General features: G+C 38.2%; 1 protein-coding gene across 1 annotated transcript in view; it reads right to left on the bottom strand.

Moving 5' to 3' along the window:
* The window catches only part of COL28A1 (collagen type XXVIII alpha 1 chain), a 161727-nt gene that overhangs the window by 71586 nt on the left and 65582 nt on the right, over window positions 1-24559 (bottom strand). Inside the window, exons 18-25 of the mRNA XM_045864663.3 lie at window positions 23806-23874; window positions 16328-16399; window positions 15536-15604; window positions 12496-12567; window positions 9160-9228; window positions 8437-8505; window positions 3825-3893; window positions 3555-3623 (exon numbers count right to left, since the gene is read on the bottom strand). Coding sequence (XP_045720619.1) covers window positions 3555-3623; window positions 3825-3893; window positions 8437-8505; window positions 9160-9228; window positions 12496-12567; window positions 15536-15604; window positions 16328-16399; window positions 23806-23874 — 558 coding nt within the window. The remainder of the gene's footprint in view (window positions 1-3554; window positions 3624-3824; window positions 3894-8436; window positions 8506-9159; window positions 9229-12495; window positions 12568-15535; window positions 15605-16327; window positions 16400-23805; window positions 23875-24559) is intronic.

The following is a 24559-nucleotide window of genomic DNA, read 5'->3' as shown; positions in this document are numbered from 1 at the left end:
TCCTTTTTGTCTGTAGGGGTTCAGTGAAAAAGTGCAGGCAGCACTAAATAAGATCCTCGAGCTTGCCTTCCCCATCAACAAACAAGTCTGGGTCCGGGGAACAGGGTGCTAGATGAGTGCTTCCAACTCAGCAAGAAACCAAATCGTTAGTTTCTCTTCCAGGCATGTTTCAAAAGCAGATTTTAAAACTATATCTCCTATCTACTTGGAAGTATAACTTTTATAAGAATTTTAGAAATCTTTCAGACGCCCTTGTCAAAATTTGGATGCAATTCAAGGTAATTGTACATAGAAGTACTATAACCACTGATGTCATATGGAATTCTTTCACTTGGAAAAAAGCCAGAGAGCACCACAAGGGTGCAAGATGTCAGGGACTGCTTCTGATAGGTTTTGAAACATAGAAGCTTTGATTCTAATGTCTGTGTCATATGTTAAACACATGTGCCCTTAACTAAATAGCACAAAAACGGACCATAAATTGTCAACCTTAATGGTTTCCTCATTTCAAAACACATTTGTTTTGTAAGTTAATGCGCTAAGGCCAATATTTTAAGGTGACTACACAGAGTTTAAATGAAAAACATATCAGATATATATGTCTATACAATTATACACACACACAGAGATGCACTCCCACATACTTAAAATTCCTCTGTTCTTTTAAGTCAGAATGAAAGGAGATGAATTTTGTTCGCATTTGAAACCAGTGTTTTGCTACCATTGACACCTTTAGGTATTTTGAGGGTCTCACCTCCACTTTACCAAACCACAAGGACGAAGTTAGGTGGAATTAAACTTTTCCAAATATCTCTCTTTACTTGTGTGCGTGTGTGTGTTTCCAAAAGTTTTCTTCAGAGAAAAAGGCCACATAGAGACTTTAAGACCTCTATCAAAGATGAGAGATGACATTGAAAGTTATTTAAAAGCTGGTGTTTCCTTTATTTTCAAGTTTATGATCCAAGTTCTTTAATTCTAAGACCAGCTCACACGATTTTCAGGATAACACATTTTCCCAGCATCCACAGGAAGAGGTCAAAGAGAAAAAGAAAAGGCAGCTGAGAGTGGGGGGGCTGGGGGGGGGACAGGGAGACAGAGGCAGATCCTGGCCAATATTCTCTCCTCCCTCAGCCAGGAATGAGCTGTCAGCTGCCTCCTCCGCTCAGCCTCCCGTGTGGGCTAACAGAGATAATGAGTCTCCCTTAAGACACATCTCTGGCAACATGTTGGTTGTTTCAAAAAGTAAGATAGGCAGCATAAAATTTTGAAGGAACACGTTTTTTCTTGATTTTTCCCCCTAAAATGTATATGATAGCAAATATAGGGAACTTTCTGGGAAAACCAGTATATGGAATTATTTAGTAAATGTTTTAGCTTGTATGTTAAATAACCTGACATAGTGGAATATTCACAAGAAACAAATTTTAAAATGTTCTCTATCTGTGTGTAAGTGCCTGCCTTTATTATCATTGCTAAATGTAGAGCAGTAGCATAATAGTATAATTTAATATAATGCAATATATACTTATCTAAAATATAATAACCTATACTCAGTGGAGATGTAAATGATCATGTTTCCATTAGAATACAGATACATTCCAATATACATTTAATAGGTTTTATCTCATGCCATATATTAAATAAGTTTCTACTTTCCTACCTGAAGGAATATTTACATAATAACAAAAGATTTTACCCGTGCTCCACTCAGAGCAGCAAACAAGGTTTACATAGTGAAATGTCCTCCTACTTTTTTAATTGTAACATTTGACAAATGACTATGCTTTAAAGAAAAAAAAGAATACTTCCATACCCAAGTTCAGTATGGTTTATTGACACCATCAAGGTGTGTTAGAGGATTGGATTCCGTTCTGAGTCAGACCAAGCCAGAACCTTGATAAAAGTATCTCAGGTGTGGTCCTCTGTAGAGTTTACACAGTACTTTCAGACACAGCCTCTCCCTGGTTTCTCATGATTACGCTAACAGAGACAGGGAGGAGTCAAGCTGTCCTTTACAGACAGTATTTAGTGCCATGGGCCTCCCATCTTTTATTGTCCTGAGGAGAAGGCAAAAGGGTCCCTGCCCCATTGTACAGAAGCATCAGCAAGGTGTTGTCTCTCCCACGTGCTGGGGCAGAGACCAAAAACCAAAACAAGAAGTTGACATTGAACAATTAGAACGTCTCCCTCTAATGACCTGGAAGCACTTGAAAAACTAAGTAGATATGTTTCTAAGGACATATTTTCTCTTTAGGGTAATATTGATCATTCATTCACTTCCCATTCATTCAACATGTTATACAGCTCCTATTGGGTGGCATGCTTACTTCTGGTGCCAGGAATTTAGCAGGGATCAAGACAAAGAGCCTGCCTTCAGGAAAATGTACAGTCTCATGGAATACACAGAATAGTAAATGAGCAAGATGGCTTGAAAAAGTGATACATGCTCTGGAGGACATACACAGGGGGATGTGAGAGTGATAAGTGAGGGGAGAGACAATTGTTCTTTGTTTAGGCAGTCAGGCACAGGTTAGGCAAGATTTGAGCCACAGCCTTAAGAATAAGCCATCTTGACAGAGCCAAGACCCAGAAGCAGGAATGAGCTGAAACAGGGCAGGCCAGTGTCGCCGGCAAAAGGTCAGTAAGGAGAAGGGGCAAGAGCGACAATCAGGTCGTGAAGGGTCTCATAGGCCATAGGAAGTGGTAGGATCTTGTTCTAAGTGCAGAGAGAAGCCATCAGAGTGTTTATTGAGAAGGAAAGGGATATGATCTGATTCCTGGTTTTAAAAGACAGCTCTGCCTAGCAGGTGACAGAAGGGCTGAGGTAGAAGAGGGAAGGCCCCTGAAGGGGTTATTTTAATAGCCCAGACAAGTGATGATGGTGGTCTGCCCTGGTGAAGCAGAAGGAGAAAAGCAGCTAGAATCAAAATATATTTTGAAGAGAGAACTGACAGCATTTACCAAAAGACTAGACATGGAGGGAGAGGGAAAGGAAGGGGCAAGAATGACTCACATCTCCTAGCTTGAGCATGAGTTGGGTGGTGCCATTTATAGGCTTATGAGGTGAAAATTAAAATTAAATTATATTTTGGGCCTTAGGTTAGAGATGTCTGTAAGAAAGCCAAGAGAAGTTATACGGTAAGAAACTAGATGTGTGCAGTCAGAGCTTAGGGGGAAAGAGAAATTTGAAAGGCATCAGCACGTGAGTAGTAGTTAAAGCCATGGGGCTGGATGAGATCACCTAGGAGAAGAGAGATCTAGAGGAGGGAGGAGGGCTCTGGACCACACTCTGACTTTGGTACAGAAAACAAAGCAACAAAGGAACGTGAGAGTTGCGACCAGAGAAGCAGGAGAAAATCCACAAAATTAATCCACATGCTCAAACTAGTGCAAGTTCCCCCAGGAGGTCCATAGGTGAAGATAAATAACTATCAATTCTTTAGACTACCACTCCTCTATTATGTCTGATAAAAAAAAAATTCACCTTTACCAAAGTCACTTACCTATCAGACATCTTCTTAGAATCTACTATGTTACCTACTTTAAAATCTTACCTTTGCGCCAGTGTCCCCCACTCCACGTAAGCCCATTGGCCCAGGGGGTCCTGGTAGTCCCCGAGGTCCCTGAGATGACATAATAAGGAAGAGAGTGAGTGTCCTTGTCATGTGCAGTGTTTATCAAGAAAGAAAGAAAGAAAGAAAGAAAGAAAGAAAGAAAGAAAGAAAGAAAGAAAGAAAGAAAGAAAGAAGGAAAGAAAGAAAGAAGAAAGAAAGAAAGAGAAGGAGGGAGGGAATGAAGGAAATCACAGCAATGTCCACACTTACAGCCACACCAGGATAGCCATCCCCTTTGAGTCCTGGAGCACCCACTGGTCCGCGAGGTCCTTGGGCCCCCTGCATAAATTCAACACCAGGTAACATCATAAGACTAAACAATGAAACACCTGGCAAAACTTGAGCACAATACCAACTCTCTATGGCAAACGTGCACTTGGTAAGTGCAGAGGAATGATTTGAATAATTTTAGAAGGGAAGTCTACCACATATGGCAACTTGTTATAAGTCCCTCTTCATAAGTCTTACCCATTTGCGTTTGGTGGGAAGCGTGGAATAAATATAGGGAATAAATGGGAACCATTACAAAATCCTCCAGAGGAAACACATTAATAGGAATTAAAAATGACTGATTACTGATATTTTAATTTTTTTAAGACTTAATTTATTTATTTGACAGAGAGATCACAAGCAGGCAAAGGGGCAGGCAGAGAGAGAGGGGGAAGCAGGCTCCCCGCTGAGCAGGGAGGCCAATGTGGGGCTTGATCCCAGGACCCTGAGATCATGACCCGAGCTGAAGGCAGACACTCAACTGACCGAGCCACCCAGGTGCTCCTGATATTTTAATTTTTAAAATTACACTTTTTTTGTATCATAAATTATAGACAAGTATAAAAATGAGAAATTTTAATATGCATAGTGTGAGAAGAAGAGAAGGAAAGAATACATAACAAAATCTCAAGTGTAAAATTTTGAATGTCAAGATAACTACACTACCTACTGTTAGGTAAGATTTTTATTGTTATGTTACATCTATTGTCCTCTCTAATAAGGCCCAAATTACACAGGGAATAAATAAGCCCAAATGAAAATTAAAAACAGATTAAAAAAAAAACAAGTTATAAATAGATAGGACACAGAGTTTGTGATTCATATCTTGAGACCTAGAAAGAAGTCCTAAATATTGCTTTACATGATAACCTTTGGCATCAAAAACTTCAGTAGCTATAATCTGCCTCCTATATAGAAGATAGGGAAGCGTGATTACTGCCTTTTGAATAAAAATTTTCTGAGATGTGTTAACTCTCCTTCAGATGGAACTCAGAGGCTTTTTTTTTTTTTTTTTAGAGAGAGAACGCGAATGGAGGGGGGAGCAGAGGGAGAGGGATAGAGAAGGAGGGAGAGAGAATCTCAAGCAGACTCCCTGCTGAGGGCAGAGCCCCACGGGGGCTCCATCTCATGACCCTGAGCTCGTGACCTGAGCTGAAACCAAGGCTTGGTCACTTAACCGACTGAGCCACCCAGGTGCCCCACAAATCAAAGAAATTTCTGGCTAAAGTAAAATGGAGATAGAGGAAGAAAAAAAATGAGGGAGACTCTCTTAGAAGATTTAGAAAATATAAATCTATTACGCTATATTTAAAACATGTAATTCTTTCTGTATCACATTCTGTTACTGTGATAACTCTTATAATGGCCCTTGTCAACATATAAATTATTTTGATTAAAGGCTGTTCATATTTCTAAATATTTATGGTTGGGAAGAAACTGACAGTTGACAGAACTTTGTTTTGGAGAAAGTAACAGGACTCTCCATGCTTTCCTTGTATGCAAGGACCTCACATTCTGAGACCAAACTGCCATTATTCCAAGCCAAGTGCTGCCCCAAATCCAACTCCCAAAAGCTGTTCCTAACTCTACTTCCAGGAATGAAGGCCTGACTTGGGGGGGGGGGGGGGGGAAGAAAACCGCATACTCTTTAAGCAATAAAAGAAGTTAAGTTCGGGGTGCCTGGGTGGCTCAGTCGTTAAGCGTCTGCCTTTGGCTCAGGTCATGATCCCAGGGTCCTGGGATCGAGCCCCACATGGGGCTCCCTGCTTGGCGGGAAGCCTGCTTCTCCCTCTCCCACTCCCCCTGCTTGTGTTCCCTCTCTTGCTGTGTCTCTCTCTGTCAAATAAATAAAATCTTTAAAAAAAAAAAATACAGTTGACTGGGCACCTGGGTGGCTCTGTCGTTAAGCGTCTGCCTTCGGCTCAGGTCATGATCCCAGGGTCCTGGGATCCAGCCCCGCATCGGGCTCCCTGCTCCGTGGGGAGCCTGCTTCTCCCTCTGCCTCTGCCTCTCTCTCTCTCTCTCTCATGAATAAATAAATAAAATCTTAAAAAAAAAATTAAATTAAATTAATTTCTTTCAAATGACCATCAAAAATGAAACTGAGGGTGCCAGTGAAATTCTCAGAATGATGTATGTGCAAAATTATCGGACACAGTTTACCAGGAACAAGGAACACAAATCTCAACACCTTCTATTTCCTTTCAAGAAAAAAATTAAAATATAGAAACACTTTTGCTAATCTTTAACTGAAATACCCAAAGGAGTGAATATCTAAAGCTCACATGCTAAATCAGGATATCTGCTGGCAATCTCCATTTCACTTTTATAACATCTATATTAAAAGAAAATTTAAAAAAGAATTATCGTGGAAAGTTTTGGGAAGAAAAGCAGGAGGGAATGACAATAGCTAGCTAACACTTGACACTTACCATATGTTAGGCACTGCGGTAAGTCTGTGAATTCATTTAATACTTAAAACAATCCCTCCTATGGGCGCCTGGGTGGCTCAGTTGGTTAAGCGACTGCCTTCAGCTCAGGTCATGATCCCAGGGTCCTGGGATCGAGCCCCGCATCAGGCTCCCTGCTCTGCGGGAAGCCTGCTTCTCCCTCTCCCATTCCCCCTGCTTGTGTTCCCTCTCTCGCTGTCTCTCTCTCTTTCAAATAAATAAAAAAATAAAAAATCTTAAAAAAAATAAAAAATCTAAAAAAAATAAAAAAGTTAAGTTCAATTTGAAAACCAGGAATACAATAGCTGTTTTTTCCTATTAAAACTGAGACTGGTTTTATGTGATGAACCCTCTTAAGAATGATCTTTAGAAAACACTTGGCCACTTATAAAAACTTAATGTATTATTTGTCCTCAACAAAAACACAAGATGATCTCTTCCAGTTATGTGACAGCAAAAACAAGTTCTTCAGGAGAGGTGAATTTTGGCATACCCTCAGCCACAGAGAACTAACCGATCACTTCTCAGAAGCAATTTATTGTGCTATTCTATATTTCAGAGTAAAGCTCTAAACATTCCAAATAAGATACCCCTTTCTTTCCATTCTTACACGAGGAACAGGCCAACAACCAAACAGCAGTAACTGCTCCCTGGTTAAGTTGAAAGGAAAAGAAAACTGGAATCAGAATTCACTTTCAGTTTTTATTTCTAAGTTTTAAGACTATAACAGATTATCAGCAGCTGTTACTGTTTATCTTCTGGCACCCACATTGGAAGGAAAAAATGTTAAAACATTTATAGTTTACAACTAAACATTTTTTTCCTAGAGATCTTTGTCCTGCATCTTGTAAAAATTTCAGTTAGCTTGTTACTTCTCATGTTCTTAGGAAATATCGGGGGCAGGGAGAGGAGCACTGATCTGTCTCAGATTTTTATTCTGGACTCCTCACAATATTTTTATAGGTAGAATTTTTGTCACTTGGCCTTGATGCACTGGATTCAAGAAAATGTCCTGCAGAGTGATTCCCTTTGAAGTGTCTCTCTCATTCATAGAGTGATGAGGAATAATGGAGGTCAGGATCCTCCCTTGACCTTTCAAAGGAGCACTCCAACTTAACAACAGTATGTAGTAGGTTTTGCATTATATTTCAAAGATGGTTCTAAGTTTTCTTTTTTGAAGTTCTGAAAATCACTGATGTTGGTACTTGATTCCTTTTATCCAGAAGAGGCAATTTGATAGAACTAAAGCCAGTTTCAAGACTACATAAAAACATGCTACTAATTCAATACAGTGCTGATTATGGAGCCCCAAAGCCTGTTCTCATAAACAGGGATAGGATGTGTTTGTGATATTTGGAATGTGAAATTTTGCTGTGATGCTGGGTTTTGTGTGAGCAGGGAAATGGTGCTTTGTTGCCATGGAACATAGATATGATTACTTAAAACTGTCATCTCCTATAATTATTTGCGTTTTCACTTAAAATAACTCTGAAAGATGGAAAACAAAGCAGAGAAATTTAATCCAGTAAAGCTTCCAGACATGAACTTTTTGGATAATGTTTTGCAAAAGAGATACCTAGGCCATTAGTATGTAAATGAAAGAAGTTATGGGTCATATAATCTCTTACATTACAGACATTACAAAAGGAGCATTTTCAAACAACTGCTTAGTCACCCAAAATCTAACCATAGGAGCTATCATTCCTCTGCATTTATGAAAAATGAATGATCTGATGGCTTGATTTTTAAAAAACGATGGTAGTGTAATTTACATTCCAGTTCATCAATGGAGAGTGAGTAGAACAGTCCCAACTATCATTTTACTTTGCATTAATTCCCCTTTCACTTCCTTCTTATAGAGGGGGAAAAATATGAATAAAGCCTACCTTTGACCCTGAGAAACAAACTTAGGGTTCTAGAGGGGAGGGGGGTGGGAGGATGGGTTAGCCTGGTGATGGGTATTGAGGAGGGCACGTTCTGCATGGAGCACTGGATGTTGTGCACAAACAATGAATCATGGAACACTACATCTAAAACTAATGATGTAATGTATGGTGACTAACATAACATAATAAAATAAAATTTAAAAAAAAAAAGCCCACCTTTGGTCCTCGAATAGCAATTCCAGGTTCTCCTTTAAATCCAGGCAGCCCCGGTCCTCCTCTATCTCCCTGCACATTTCAAATAATGTTCAGTTTCAGGTCTTAGATGACAGGAGAAACCATAATAGCACGAAACACAAAAGAGATAGACCAATTTATAAAGGGTTTAATCTATCAGTCTCAGATCTGGAGGTAGTCGCTTCTTCTAATATATTTGAGGGGGATTTCAAATCCCAGGCAAATAAAACCTGTCAGTAAGGACCATGACAGCAGTTTATAGAAAGGCCACTGAAACAGGTGGCTATCTAGACTCAAATATTTAGACTATAAGAATGCCTGGGAATGCTCTTAAATCTGAGCAGTTTTCTTTTCTGCCAGACTTTCTGATTATTAATCCTACCGGATCCTTCTGAATAAACACAATAAATTTTTACCTGCATTAGGGTCTAGGATTTGGTGGAGGTAGTTCATGGTGAAGTGACAAGTTCAAGACCAGGAGCAAGAAATCTGATTTCTAATCTTAAATTTCCTGCTAGCCTTTAGTTTGCTTAATTATGAAATGTCAGGGTTGAACCAGATAATATCTTGGGCTTCTTCCAAAACTGAAATTCTAGTTCACTGGTATCATGAATTTTTTCCCCACACCAACTGCCAAAGATCCAAGTTATAAATCAATCAACCAATCATTCATTCATTTATTCATTCACTTCCAAGAATGCATACCTTTGGCCCAGGTGGTCCAGGAATTGATGCTCCAGGCATCCCAAAAGGGCCCATAATTCCTGGTTCACCCTAAGAAAAGAGCAAAATATTCATTACATTATAAGCAAAGAAACCATATATAGGAATTATATTAGGAAAAACACAGAAATGTATTCCCAGCATTTCAAAATATTATGACCTGCTTCACAAACCAATGTGAAAATATTTGAACATTTTTGCTAAACTACTACTAAAGTTTTTGATGACTAAGATTTCAGGGCCTTTAATAAATGCATTCAATTAGTTTCTGAATATTAGGGAACTTTTATCTCTTGTGCGTTCTTTTATTAGCTAATAAAAATTATGCAATTCATGGTGCTTTCCTTTTGTATTGCATGCCAGGAAGCTCAGAGGAAAATGTTTGTTCAATTACAACAATTTTCTTCAACAAAAGTTCTTGGGTATACTTGGTAGGTAAATAATGTTCCCTGTAGTTCCTCCTAACTTTTTCCTTTGTTATTTTATGTCCCATGGTATATCAGTCTTCTATTGTATCCTTGTTCACATCCCTTTTTAGAAGTAGGAGTTTATGGTAAAAACAATGGAATTTTGAATAGAAAATTTAACACATCTTTTTTTTTTTTTTTTTTGGTCTCAATATTGAATCTCAATAAAGACTCAAGCAATATCTCTGTCCCATCTGGCTCTAGACCAGTGATCCTCAAATCATCAGAGGAATTTGATAAAATACAGAGTCAGGTCTCAGCCCCAGAGATTTTAATTCAATAGATCTAGGGGCTGGGCCCAGGAATAGGAGTTTTATGAGGCCCCCTGGGAGGTCTGATATAAGTACAATTACCTCATTTAAAGACACTATGCAAAGCAATTGTCATTAAAAGAAGGTGCACAGGGCGCCTGGGTGGCTCAGATGGTTAGGTGTCTGCCTTCGGCTCGGGTCATGATCTCAGGGTCCTGGGATCGAGTCCCGCATCGGCTCCCTGCTCCTTGGGAGCCTGCTTCTCCCTCTGCCTCTCTCTCTCTCGGTCTCTCATGAATAAATAAATAAAAAATAATTAAAAATAATTAAAAATAAAAAAAAATAAAAGAAGGTGCACACACCCCACCAGGTGTTCAAAATGACCCATATGGGATACTAGAAGAAAATACTAGGGCTTCATTATAAATTTTTATCTTTTAATTTTTCAATTATTTATGTAAATTTCACAGCATATTAATACACTTTATGAGTAAACACTACAATTGAAGAATAAACCTATATTGAAGTGTGGTCAAATTTGTTTTGACTAGGAGGGATTTGTTATCAATCAGTTTGGAAACTACTGGTGTAGGACAGGTGTGGCAGACTGCGACCATCAGACCGAATATGGCCTGCTGCCAGGTTTCACACAGCCGTGGGCTAAAAACGGTTTTCATGTTTTGTTTTGTTTTTTAAGTAGGCTCCATACCCAATGTGAGCCTTGAACTCATGACCTTGAGATCATACTTTAGGTCTGATACTCTACCAACTGAGCCAGCCAGGAGCCCCGATTTTCACATTTTTAAATGATTGTTATTTAAGTGACGACATAATACTCTCAATTTTGCCCCTTGGCCACAAGGCCTGAAATATTTACTACCTGTGCCTTTCCAAGAGATGTGCCTCCCCCTGCCTTAGAGACTAAACTGTCTTCAGTGGTGGGAGCTGCCCACTTGGCCCCCCTGTTTCCTCCGGGAGGGACTCCATCAATCAGATTCACCACTAATGACTCTTGCCCTGGACCACAGTCGCCTTCACAGCTGAGGCCTCCCACTGTGCTGATCACCCAGTACGACCCAAGGCTGAGCACACCAGCCCACTGGGGCCCAGCTCATGCCACACATGTACATGCCAAATCTTTAATTCCAACCCATACGGCAATGACACATGACACAGTCGGGGCTCTGGCAACAGATAACCACCTGATTCAATCCCATGGTAAAGGAATAAAATATGAACCTGTTAAAATTCTCACTAAACCAGGGTAAGCAAAATTATGCTTCTAGATTTCCTCTATTCTATTCTTTTTTTAAAAAAAGTCAATTACTTTTAAAATACAAAATTATACATGTAGATAGTATGTAATTCTTTTAAAGACCCTGTATTAAATTGTGATTATGCTTTAAAATATGGCAGTTCTTCATCAAAAAAGCTGTATTTCAAAATACAGAAAAGTACTCTTTGAAGAACAGAGTAAGATATAAGGAAAAACCATTGTTATTAATACTAATATAATACTTTGCTTATATAGTGGCCTTTTTCATCATGTGCTCCTTGAATTACCTGTAGCATAGGGCACTTATTTAAGAAACGAAGATTTCTAGGACCCACCCACTTACTAAAAAATCCCGCTGTCTGGGCATGGCGCCAAGAAATACAGAGTTGTAACAAGCTCCCAGGTGATACTGATGGACACTGAAGCTTAATGACTTGTCGACAGAGGATGATTTGTTTTCTACCTGCTTTTATCTTGCCGGTACCGTTTTTGTGTGTTTGTTTCTTTAATAGTCTGGTCCTTCAATGTACTCCCTGCCTCCTTACAATTAGCATCTTCCTAGAAGCTTGAACTCTCTTAGGTTTGCAATTTCTGTTTCCTGACACATCCAAATGACCTCAATATTCACTCCTGCTAAGTCAGGACACACACCTGATTGCCTGTCTCGCAATTTCCTTTACTTCATCCTCAGCATCTGGTCCTGGTCAGTTTATCAGGTCATATATCCCCTACTTGCCATTGCACAGTATTGATTTTTGTCTCTCTGAATAGCTCCATGTACTGAGCACTTACTATGTCCCAGGAACAGTGCTCAGTGCTTTATTAACTCTTTCAGTCTTCACAGCAATCCTGGGAAAGAGATACTATTTTTGCTTTCTAGGATGAAAATGACTGACTCCAAAAGGTTCTGGGTAGAGCAGGATGAGAATCCTACACTCCTGCGTTCTGAAGCCCTGCTCCTCCTCATGCCTGTGTTACCTCTCTGTCTGGAACCATGTTGCTCAGCAAAACAAGATGGAAGAGAATTGGTATCTCCTACAGTCCTAACTCTATCCCAACTTCTGAATATTTGGTGGTCACTTGAGAGAATGGACATACAGATTGTCTCTAAGAATCATAAATGCTCCAAAGAAGATCACATATTTTATGGACTCTTCATTCCATCCTATTTCACCCAGAATAGCATGTTTTCTAAAGCCTTTTTCACTTGGATTTGTTGAGAAGGAACCAGGGAATCTAACTTGCAGTGGAAATTTAATATTATATTAAAACCAGACACAGTTACAATCTCCCCAAAGCATAAATGAGAATATAAGAAACATACCTTTGGCCCTTCGGGCCCTGGAAATCCCCTCTGTCCTTGATTTCCTTTGCTCCCTTTCCTTCCTTCATCACCCTGACAAAATAATTATAAAAATACAGTTGTATGAACAAACCCTCCTTGTTCTGACAACAACCCTATCAGGACCATGTTCTCAACTAACACTGATTTTCAAGCAATGTATCCTAAGTCCAGCTCAGTTTGTACAAGATTTGCCGATATTCTTGAGCAGACTGGGTGACTTCAGAATTGTTCAGTCTTTACCACTTATTCAATATGATTTGATGTTTTTTAAATCTAAGTTCAGTATCTCTCTTTGGGGACTTTGATTGGAATTCATAGTTCTTTGGCAGCATTGGTTTATTAACAGATGCTTCTGAGACATCTGCGGTTTCAGAAAAGACAGCTAGGTACCTGTGCTTTTTCAGCTTTAATGCTGCTTGAGTTTTAAAACATAAAATGAGATATTTTCCAAGATAGAGAACAAACGGATGGTTGACAGAAGGGAGGTGGGTGGAAGGATGGGTGAACTGGGTGAACAAGGTGAAAGGGATGAAGAGTACACGTATCTTGAGCACTGAGAAATGTAGAGAATTGTTGGATCATTATATTGTACCCCCGAAACTAATAAAACACTGTATATTCATTTAAGAAAAATTTTCTTAATTTTACATCCATAGATTGTAACGGTGGCAAAAAGAAGTGAAGCATGAAATAGCTAGCTATATAAAGTTACCACTAAAAAAACCCCAGGTTTTTCAAATCCAGCCCCATTTCTTCCTCAACAAGGAATCTAGTTCTGTCTCCCAAATGAGACTGGTAATTCTATAGGCAGAGAGACGCATCAGCATTAACCTGGAGCAGAGTAAGAAACTGCCGACTGGCTGTTCCTCAGCCTGGTTGTGTACTGCCCGAATGGATGCTCCTCAGCCTGGCTGTGTAAGCTGGTACTTCCCTGAAGGAATTTTGTTACATTCAACCAGAGCCCTCAGAGTGTTACAACTAGGGCTCAACTAGGGCTCAACTGCAAGGTACCATATCCAAATGTGGCTCAACGAAGGAATAACTTTCAAATTATTCCGGGGGTTTGCAGCTGAGGGCATTGAAACATTTATGACATAAATGACTCTACCACCATTTTCAAACCTAAGCGTGCATCAGAATCACGTGGAGGGCTTGTTAGCCCACAGATTGCTGAGCCCCACATTCAGAGTTTCTGATTTAGTAAGTCTGCATTGAGATCCAAGAATTCACATTTCTGACATATTCCCAAGGTCATCAGAAATGCAGACACTCCCTCAAGAAGAGGTGAATTCCTACCGCATCTATAGATTGTAATTAACTCCCAAGGTCCAAACTAATGAAGAGCAGTGACACAGGTGATAAAAAAATAAAACATAACAGTTGAATGTTATTGTATCCTTAACTTATCGTATCATTATCATTTGCCAACAGAGGCAAAATCTAACCCCAACTAGTTATTTTCTTCCATTTACTCCCAAATTTAATTTACTGCCCTAAATAACCCAGAAGACAACAGTAGGAGCCCAGTGAAAGGTAATAAAGTGCCAACACTGAACCATAGCATGTCTGGGCTATGTAACAGATTCCTACCTCTCTTCTCCCTAAACTTCCATAAGCCACAGAACCCCTCAGAGCTACAAATCCAGTGCCCTCTCTTTCCAATGCATTCTGCTCGCTCTATAGGTAGTATTTGACACCACCGATTGCTTTCCTCTTGAAACCCTGTCACCTTAGTTTCCCTAACACAGTAACTATTCTGCTTATCTTCATGCTGGTCTGAATGTTCTTTCTCCAACTACTGCACAATGTAGGATTCAAACCTCAGCTCTTTCCCAGAGACATCATTTATTCTTCCAGCTTCAATTATTATCTCCAAGGGTCTAGTTTCCAAAAGTATCTTCTAGAAAACTTCTGTTCTCCTGAATGTTAATAGACAAGCATTTCTTTTTTTTTTTAAGATTTTATTTATTTATTTGAGAGAGAGAATGAGATAGAGACAGAGAGAGCATGAGAGGGGGGAAGGTCAGAGGGAGAAGCAGACTCCCTGCTGAGCAGGGAGCCCAATGCGGGACTCGATCCCGGGACTCCAGGATCATGACCTGAGCTGAAGGCAGTCACTTAACCAACTGAGCCACTCAGGCGCCCAATAGACAAGCATTTCTAAAAGTATTTTTTGGGGGGGTTGTGAAAAAGGTATTCTCTGTCCAGGTTCACAAAAAAAAAAAAAAAAGAGAGAGAGAGAGAAAGAGATCTCATAGTCTGATATACCAATAAATTAAAATGTTTGAAATTCTGCAAATAATTTAAATTTCAAATTCTCACATTTAAGGTTAAGGACTCAATTTTAGCCAATATTTGCACAAGACGTAGACTTCTTAAGCTTTCACTGACCATTTTAATGCAATTAGAACACTAATAAATATACAGATTTTATTTTTACTTTACTCATACGTAATTCTCCAGAGTCTTTATATGTACACTGATGACTGTACATAAAAACTGCAGGAACATCTGGCATCTTAGAGGCCATAGGTTATGTCACTTAGTGGTCTTATTGATGAATTTGGATATTCTCATCTTTATAAAGATGTTACTCAACCAGCATTTCTACAATGTGTAAGATAAATGTGTGCCAAGTTGTGAAAATGAAACCTCCATTTGATAAGTGGTATTTCTTTCTTACAGTGTGAGATACTATAAGTATTTGAAGAAAATGTATGGACTTTCAAGTCTCAAGGATGTATCTCAAGACTTCTTTTCTATGTGTTTTAAAATGTCAGTCTGACCATTTATTGAGAAAACATGTGTTGAACTCTGCCTAGTAGCCGGGTCTTATGATAGATCTTAGGAAAATAAAAATGAATAATACATACTTCCTGTCTTCCGAAAACACACACGCTGGAGCCATAATTTTTAGCCAGAAGTAAACACATTTGACATAGCAAGAGTAACAATCAAATTTCTCCTAAACTGTCTCGTTGGGCAGTCTGCTTTCCCCAGCACCTTGTCAGTTCCATACCTTGGGGCCAGGTTGTCCTTTTCCAGGCGGTCCTTCTGGGCCTCTTGTTCCTGGAAGCCCTGCTTCTCCCTAGAGGAAATGACACTGATGTCTTAGCTAACCCTGCATGGACAGTTTGTATAAGCCCACCTTGTCTCCTTTTATGGCCAGTGGATTCTCTGCTGAGACCCTCCAGAATAATAGTCTTAAAATTAATTTGGGAGTTTACCAACTTTAATAAATTCAAATCAAACTCTAGCTGAGCTCAGAGCAGCTGAAATAGGAAAAAGTCCAATTTCTCTGCCAATTTTCAAAGAATAAGCTCACTTTCCTTTGGCTCTTCATTCACATTTGATGGTTTGGTAAAAAATACAAGAAAGACCTTCAGCCTTTCCATCTGCTGTTTTTCTCTACTTATCTAGAAAAATGAATGTTTCAAATGTCAAATCATAATACTTCAAAAACTCCTTATAATTACTTCCTGAATGCATTTACAGACTCTCTTGTTGGAGGAGAAAAAGTGTTTGCCTCATAGTTTCATTTCAGGTGCTTTCTAGGAATCCAAAGGGACTAGGTCACTGGGGGACACCATGGTTGAAATGCCAGAGAGAAAGCAGAGAGCATGAGACACTATCCAGCCAATAAACTGGCGCTCTTTCTATCTAAAGTAAGTGAAAAAGGAAATTGAGAGTTGTGAGACATTTACCTAAAATGACTAAGTTTGTCCTGGATGGTTTAATTTGAGGTCCTATAGCACCAAGGTATCAGTGTGGTTCAATAGTTTTTACTCCAGTAAACATAAAAAAGTGTTACCTTCTTCCCTGCAGCTCCGTCCTCTCCTGGAAATCCTGGTTGTCCTGGGAGCCCTATTGAGCCTGGCTCCCCCTGGTGGATAAGCAAAGATTTTATTTCCCAGAAATTCATATTTATCTATAAGTATTATATTTATCCTAATTTAAATTCATACTTATGCACAACCATTTTGAGGTACTTGCCAACAAGGTGTATCTTACAGTATTTGCAACAAGCCTCTGAGTGGAGAAATCTAAGTAGTAGCTAGTAGTAATGAAATTCTCTGACCTTGGGCAAGTTACTGAACTTCTTTGGATCTCAGTTTTGGATTCTTTTGTTATGGGTTGAACTGAAACCTCAAAAACTGGGTGTTGAAGTCCTATCCCCTCGTTCCTGTGAATGTAACCTCTTTTGGAAATAGGGTCTTTGTAGACATAACCGAGTTAAGATGAGGTGATGAGGGGGGGCCCTACTTCAACATGACGGCGGCCCTGTCCTTGTAAGAAGCAAATGCCATGTAAAGACAGACACCTGGGGGGTGGGGGGACTCCATGTGACCGCAGAGGCAGAGATCGCAGCGGTGCGGCTACAAGCCGTGGAATGCCAAGCACGGGCAGCCAGCACCAGAAGCTAAGAAGGGGCAAGGAAGGATTCTTCCCTACAGGTTTTAGAGAAAACATGACCCTGCAGACACTTTGATTTTCCACTTCCTCTAGAATTGTGACATAATATCTGTTGTGTTGAACGTTTGTGGTTCTTTGTTACAGCAACCCCAAGAAACCAACATGGAAGTGAAATGTCAGCTCTAATACTCAATAATGCTACTTGCTTTCAAGGCTGTTTGTATTTAAGAATATGCCCTTTAAAATGTTCAGAGATAATATGTGCTACTTTCAAATAATGCCAAAGTATTCTTACTGCATTTAAGAGCAAAAATATTAAAGATAAGTGAAAATCATTTCACCTAAACTCAACTAAAAAAACAAAACAAAACAAAACAAAAAACTAGTGAAAATAAAAGAACAGTAAACCTAAAAATAAGTAGAGGGATATGGTAAAGATGAGAGCAGACAGTAATAAATTTGAAAATCAAAAGTTAAGAAAAGTAACAAAACTAAATAATACCTTTAAAAAACTAATAAAATAAATAAACCTCTAACAGGAATTACTAACACTAAAAAAGAAAATTCTATTAAGAATTAATAATTAAAGATAAACACTATTAAGAATTAAAGGGAAATATAACTATATACATAGTAAAGATTTTTTTAAAATCATAGAAAATTTCCGTGACAATTTCAAACAAATATATTGGAGAACATTAATAAATAACTTTTAAGAAAAATATAAATTACTTAAATGACATAAGGAGAAGTGGACAAGCTAAATAAACCAGAAGCATTAAAAAATTGAATCAGCAATTGCAAGTCTCTAATTTCCTCTCCTTCCAAGATCACAGGCTCTGCTGGTTTTACAGGCAAGCCTTACAAATTCTTTATCCTTTGAAGAACAGGTATTCCCTATCTTATACAAATAGTTCTGAAAGACAGTAAAAGAGGGAATTCTACCCAATTTATTTCATGAGGCTAATAAAACCTTAATTAAAGTCATACAATAATAGGACAAGGAAACTACATTGTAGACCAGACTACCTATGAATGTAGATATCATGTAAGTTTCCAGTCAAATGGAGGAATAGGGACCAGATTTAATTTCCACCCTGACATAGCTAAAAAACAGACAAAATATATAAAACAATACCTTTCAAGATATTAGACACCAAATAATGAAGGATAATAATAACTGGGGGCAGGGAAACAAATCAGGTGAATACTGTAATTTCCCCAGTTTGTTGCCTGGGTAGAGTTTCCAGGCCACAATGCAGGGAGAGGGAACCCAGGGAAAGTTCAGAAATCTCTCTAATTTAAGGAGACAAAGGTAGGAGTCTAGGTAAGCTGGGTATCAAAAATTCGCAGAATTGATTACCTGATAGGAAGAAGGTACACAGAGAGAACGATGAAGCTCTGATGAGTATCCCCCTCGTGTAGTCAAATAAATACTGTTCAGCACAGTGTGAAGAAACTACCCAATGCCCAGAAAACAACCAACTTAAAGAATTAGAGAGAACTGGCAGCAGGCCAGAAATAGCGCCTGCTTCCAGTGGCAAGAAAGGAAATCTCAGAATTCTGAGGGCATAGATTAGAGTTCTTAAAAACGTCTTGCTTCAGTAGTCAAGAAAAACGAACCCTACACTAAACGCTCCTACCTAAGAAAGCTTAAAAGCAAGACCAAGAGGTACAAGCTGTTTTCAAATGACTTAGAAGAATCCAGGAACAGGATATGTATAGAAATACAAACTTATGTGTAGGAATACAAAAATGTCTAGCCCCCCAAAAAGGCAAAATTCACAAAGTTTGGCATCTAGCCAAAAATTATCAGGAATTCAAAGAAACTGGAAAAAAATTACCAAGAAAATGACAGAGATGATAGAATAGTAGATAAGGACCCTAAAAGTTATTATACTGCATTCCATATGTTCCATATATTCAAGAAACCAGAGGAAGGTTGAGATACATTAAATAGAGCCACGAAGTTATAGAAAGATACGAATTGAACTTCTAGAGTTGAAAATTGCAGAGTATGAGATAAACCAAACCCTGGATAAAATTAACAGCAAGTTAGACATCACAGCAGATTAATGAACTGAGAAACATAGCAATAAAAACTATCTAAAATGAAACATAGAGAAAAGAGACCAAAAAGGAATGAGTAGAGCATCAGTGAAGCAGCCAAATTTAAGTAACATGGAGTTGCTTGGGTGAAGGCAGAGAGTGGGAAATATTTCAAGAAACAATGGCCTAGTATTCCAAATTTGATGAAATCAATAACCCACAGATCCAAGAAAATCAATGAACCCTGAGCACAAGAAATACGAAGAAAACAAAAGTAAGGCACATTATAACCACATGGCTCAAAACTAGTGATACAGAGAAAATCTCAAAGATAGCCAGACATGGCTACAAAAGAGACATGTAGAGAAATGAATGTGTAGATGCTAACATATTTCTCATCAGAAACAATGCAAGTGAGAAGACAGTGGAACAACATCTTGAACGTACTAAAAGAAAGAAAAAACAAAATAAAAACAGCCATCAACCCAGAATTCCATACCCAGTGAAAATATAGACAAAATAAAGAGTTTTTTGGACACTAACTTGGCAGTTTCTTGAAAAGCTAAATAGATACCTACCATATGACCCAGCCATTTCACTTCTAGGCATTTACCCAAGAAAAATGAAAGCTATGTCCATACAAAGGCTTGTACATAATTGTTCATAATAGCCTTATAATACCCCAAAGCTGGAAACAACCAAATTTCCCTCAACATATGAATGGATGAACAAATGTCCATACAGTAGAATACTATTCAGCAATAAAAAGAACAATAAAAAAGAAGCTATTCCTCGTCGTTAAACGTGGGCCTCAAGGTAATTTTGCTGAGTAAAAGATAAGACAGAAAAAAAGGTTATATGACATATTATTCCATTTACATAAAATTCTAGGAAATGCAAATGAATCTATTATGACAGAGGGCAGACCGATAGTTACCAGAGATTGCAAAACAGATCAGTAGGCGAAGTTGGGGAGGGATGGAAGGATGGTATTACAAAGGGACACATAATAATTTGGTGTGTGGGGGGGAGATGATAGATACTTTAGTTATTTGGTTTTGCTGATGGTTTCAAGAACATATACATGTTTTATCAAAGTGTACAATTTAACCATGTGCTTTTATTTTATGTCAACCACATAATAAATAAAATTATTTAAAATGGACACAAAAATCCTGAATAAAAGATTAGTCAATTAAATTACTATCATAAAAAAGTTGTATATCATGATCAGTTGGGTTTATCTCAAGAATGCTAGGATGGTTCAATGACTAAAAATTCTAGAAATGTAATATACCATGATGAACAGGTTAAAAGGGAAACAAAACAATTATCTTAGTAGATGCAGAATCTGATAAAATCCAATATATATTGGATATATAAATCCATTTATAATTACTAAGAAACTCTTGGTACAATTCAAACAGAAGGTAATTATCCTAACCTAATAGAGATCGTCTAGCAAAAACCTACAGCAAATGTCACTCTTAAAATTGAAATTTTAGGGGCACCTGGGTGGCTCAGTTGCTTGTGTCTGCCTTTGGCTCAGGTCATGATCTTGGGGTCCTGGGATCAAGTGCCACTTTGGGCTCCCTGCTCAGTGGGGCATCTACTTGTCCCTCTGCCCTTCCTCTCTGATCGTACTTTCTCTCTCGCTCCCTTTCTCTCAAATAAATAAATAAAATCTTGTTTTAAAACAGTGAAATTTTAGAAGCACTTCCTTTGAAGTCACTTCTTTTAAGCATTGCACTGGAGATCCTAACAGTGTAAAATTTTTAAAAACAAATAGGAGAAAGAACTAAAAAGAAATATATAAAAGAGTTTTTATTTTCATACAATATGATTATGTACACAGGGAATAAAAAAGCAAGAGTTTACAAACAATTAGAAATAATAAGAGATATTATCAGGTGCCTGAATACAAAAATGACATACCAAAACAAAACAAAATACCACCATGAACAAAATAATACTTCTCCTAATTGACCTGTAATAGCTAATTAAAATATGTAGAAAAAAGAAAGCAATTCACAATTGCAAAAAATTTCTCCAATGTACCTTTTTAACTGAAAAACTAGAAGATCTTTATGGATAAAATGGCAAATATTTTCCTGAAATATTAGTTTTACACTACGGTTTGAAAGACTCAATATTTAATTGGAAGATTCAATGCAATCCCAATAGTATATCCCAATGGAGAAATTTTTTGCAATTGTGAATTGCTTTCTTTTTTCTACATATTTTAGTTAGCTATTACAGGTCAATTAGGAGAAGTATTATTTTGTTCATGGTGGTGTTTTATTCTGTCAAATTTGACAAGCCAATCCTAAAAGGAGTATGTTAGAATCAAGAGTAACCAGGAAAGAAGTTGAGAGTATTTTCCCTATTGATGATAAAACTTATTATAAATCTGTCATAATCAAGACAGAAGTAATAGCACTGAAAGATATAGACAAATGGAGCAGAATAGAGAGCTCAGGCACTGATCCTCACACAGAGAAGCTTGATGTACAACAGAGGTGGAATTACAAACCAGTGCAGCAAAGATGGACTATTCAGTAACCCACGCAGGGACATATGGTTGTCCATCTGGGGGGGGAAAAGATCGCTACATTGCACCACACACAAAAGGAAACGGTAAGTGGACTAAAGACTTAAAGTTTGAAAGCATTGTCACATTTTGCTAGAAGGTTGGTGAACGGGCAGAACCATTTTACCCATTGTCCATTTTGGACAGGATCTTCATGATACCAAAATTGAAAACTTGCCCATACCCTATGATCTTCCAATTCTATTTGTAGCATCTATCACCAACCAGTGAGAGAAACTTGTAGTCTGACTTACATAAGAGGAAACTCATAGAATGTTTATGGTAGCATTGTTGGCAAAGGCAAAAAATAGGAAGCAATTTAAATGTCAATCGATAGGAAAATGGATAAATTTTAAATGAGATATTTGTATACAATAGACTATCATAGAGCAATGAAAACAAATGAATTAAAGGTATATAAAAACAAGTAAGACATGAGGCTGAATATACATATGAGGCAGAATGATGCATTATGTAAAGTTCAAGAACACATAAAAGCTTTATGTGGTTTATGGATAAAAATATGTGGGAAAATTTTAAAAACTTCGAGAGAATGATAAATACCCAAGCCATGAAATTAGTTATGTCTGGTGGGGGAGTGGATGGTCATGGGATGGACTAGCAGAGGCAGAAGCCTCTATCTATATCTGTAATGCTTCTTAGAAAAATAGCTAGAATAAATATGGCAAAATGTCAACATTTGATAAAGCTGGGCTGTGAAATACTTGGGTGGTCTTTGTATTATCCTCTATGCTATTGAGTATGCTTGAAATATTTCATTTTCTAAAGTGAGAGAAGCTTAGGATTGCACATCTAGTTAATGGCAAAACTGGGATTTAGACTTAGGCAGTCTAACTGCTGAGCCTTACTACCCTACTATGTTGCTTCTCTGAAATTGGCACATATATGACATCATACATGTACATATGTATATGTACACTGCATATATGTATGGTGACATATATGTCATACTTAGCATATTGTGTGGCACATTGAAACCAACAAACGGCAGCTGTTATTACTACTTACGTTAGTGATTGCTATTTACATTAGTATATTTTGTACTCATTGTAATTATATGTCTATGCATATGTAACATGTCTATTCTTCTAGACCCACATCTTACATATTGTAATACCCAAATACTTGTAAGAATGACAACAATGTCAGCAGCAACAATGATGGAGCTGAACCCTCAGTGCGGCTTGCCAGATCCTATCTGACTTCAGGATTAGTTATAGAACTCGTGAAGGGTAAAGTAAGAATTCGCTCATTTACTCAACACATTTATTGAGTACCTGCTTGTCCCCAAAACTGGGGATTCGATAATAAACAAGAAAAAAAGGAAGCAAGGACCCTGTTGCAGGGGGGTAGCACGGTCCCATAGAAATAGAAAGCAAGCCGTATATGTCATTATAGCTCCTCTAGCAGCCACATTTATATACAAAGTTAAAAGACACAGGTGAAAATAATCCTAATAATGTATTTTACTTTACCTTAATATAGCTGAAATTGTATCATTTCAATATGTAATCAATCTGCAAAAGTACCAGGGATGTAGTTCACGTTCTTCGTGCCGAGCTCTGTAATCTAGTGTGTGTCTCACACCAACCACACATCTCACTTCACGCTCGCCACGTGCCGCGCATTCAGTAACCAGGTGTGGCTGGAGTGTTGGGCACTGCATTTCTCAAGTGATTAGGAAGATGAAACGTAAGGCAGAAAACATGCCCGTTGAGGTGAAGGGGAACAGCAAAGGAAACAGCATGCTGAGGTATAAAATCAGTGGGTAGCGGGAGTGGGGGAGACATACTTTAGGTTGAGGGAACCACTTTCTGAGTAGGTAGCTTTGGAGCTGAGACCTGAAACGTGAGCCCGCCGCAAAACAAGACTAGGGAAGTACCGTTTGCTGAGATCCTACTATCTAGGTGCTCTGTTTTCTAATATGCAGATAAGAATGTTCTTAAAGAATCGCTCTGTGCCCAAAAAGGGCCTCTGATGCTAATAAATATACAAACAAAAAACAGATAGCAGTCCTTAAAATAAACTAAGATTTTTGGTTCTTCCTAAACAATAAGAGTTACACTGAGCACCAGACCCTTTTCTGAATAAATACTCTCCTCTGATGAAATAACAGATGACACATGCATGATCTGTATTGAGTTTGGATATCAATGAAACTTTACATAATACAACACAAAATACCTAAACGCTTCTGATCGGCATGGTCAGCTCACCTTTGGGCCTTGTACGCCAACTCCCACTGGTCCTCTAGGACCCGTAGCTCCTGTCTGGCCTACTTCTCCCTAGTGAGGAAAGAGTATTTGAAGAGTATGTCATGGTAGCAGCAAAATAAAATATATTCCTTCCTTAAGAGCTAAGAGCTGTCTTGTATCAACAAAATAAGATAAAATCGAGCTTTGTGTGCTCAATTCATATATATGTGTTCAAATATATACATAGTGGATAGATGTTAATTATGTTATTAATATTAATACTCATGATATATTGCAATATAAAACCTGAAAATGTATTTTTAATATATATTATTTCAATTTGTGTTTGTATATAATTCAAATATATATATATATTTGCCTCGAATCCCTTCAGGTGGATGGAGTTTTATCAAATTTGGAATATATAATGGTCTGGCCTAAAATATAGGCTAGGTAGGGGTGCCTGGGTGGCTCAGTCGGTTAAGCATCTCCCTTCAGCTCAGATCATGATCTCAGGGTCCTGGGATTGAGCCCCCTGTCAGGATCCCTGTTCAGCGGGAAGCCTGCTTCTCTCTCTCCCTCTGCCTCTCCCCCTGACTTGTGCTTTCTCTCTCTCTTTCTCTCTTTCTCTCTCTCAAGTAAATAAATAAAATCTAAAAGATATATATAGAGGCTACATAACATACTCAAAAGGTGGAGAACACCTGGAAGATAGGCAGTTAGATCCCATAACAACTAACTAAAATTGACACATGAGAAGCCAGAATGACTGTGA

This window comes from Mirounga angustirostris, unplaced genomic scaffold (genome assembly GCF_029215605.1).
Source record: "Mirounga angustirostris isolate CCGP_5_RB_7025 unplaced genomic scaffold, mMirAng1.0.hap1 SCAF_12, whole genome shotgun sequence".
Classification (NCBI taxonomy): Eukaryota; Metazoa; Chordata; class Mammalia; order Carnivora; family Phocidae; genus Mirounga; species Mirounga angustirostris.
Note: the sequence above shows the minus strand (reverse complement) of the source record. Positions and strands in the feature narration are given on the sequence as shown.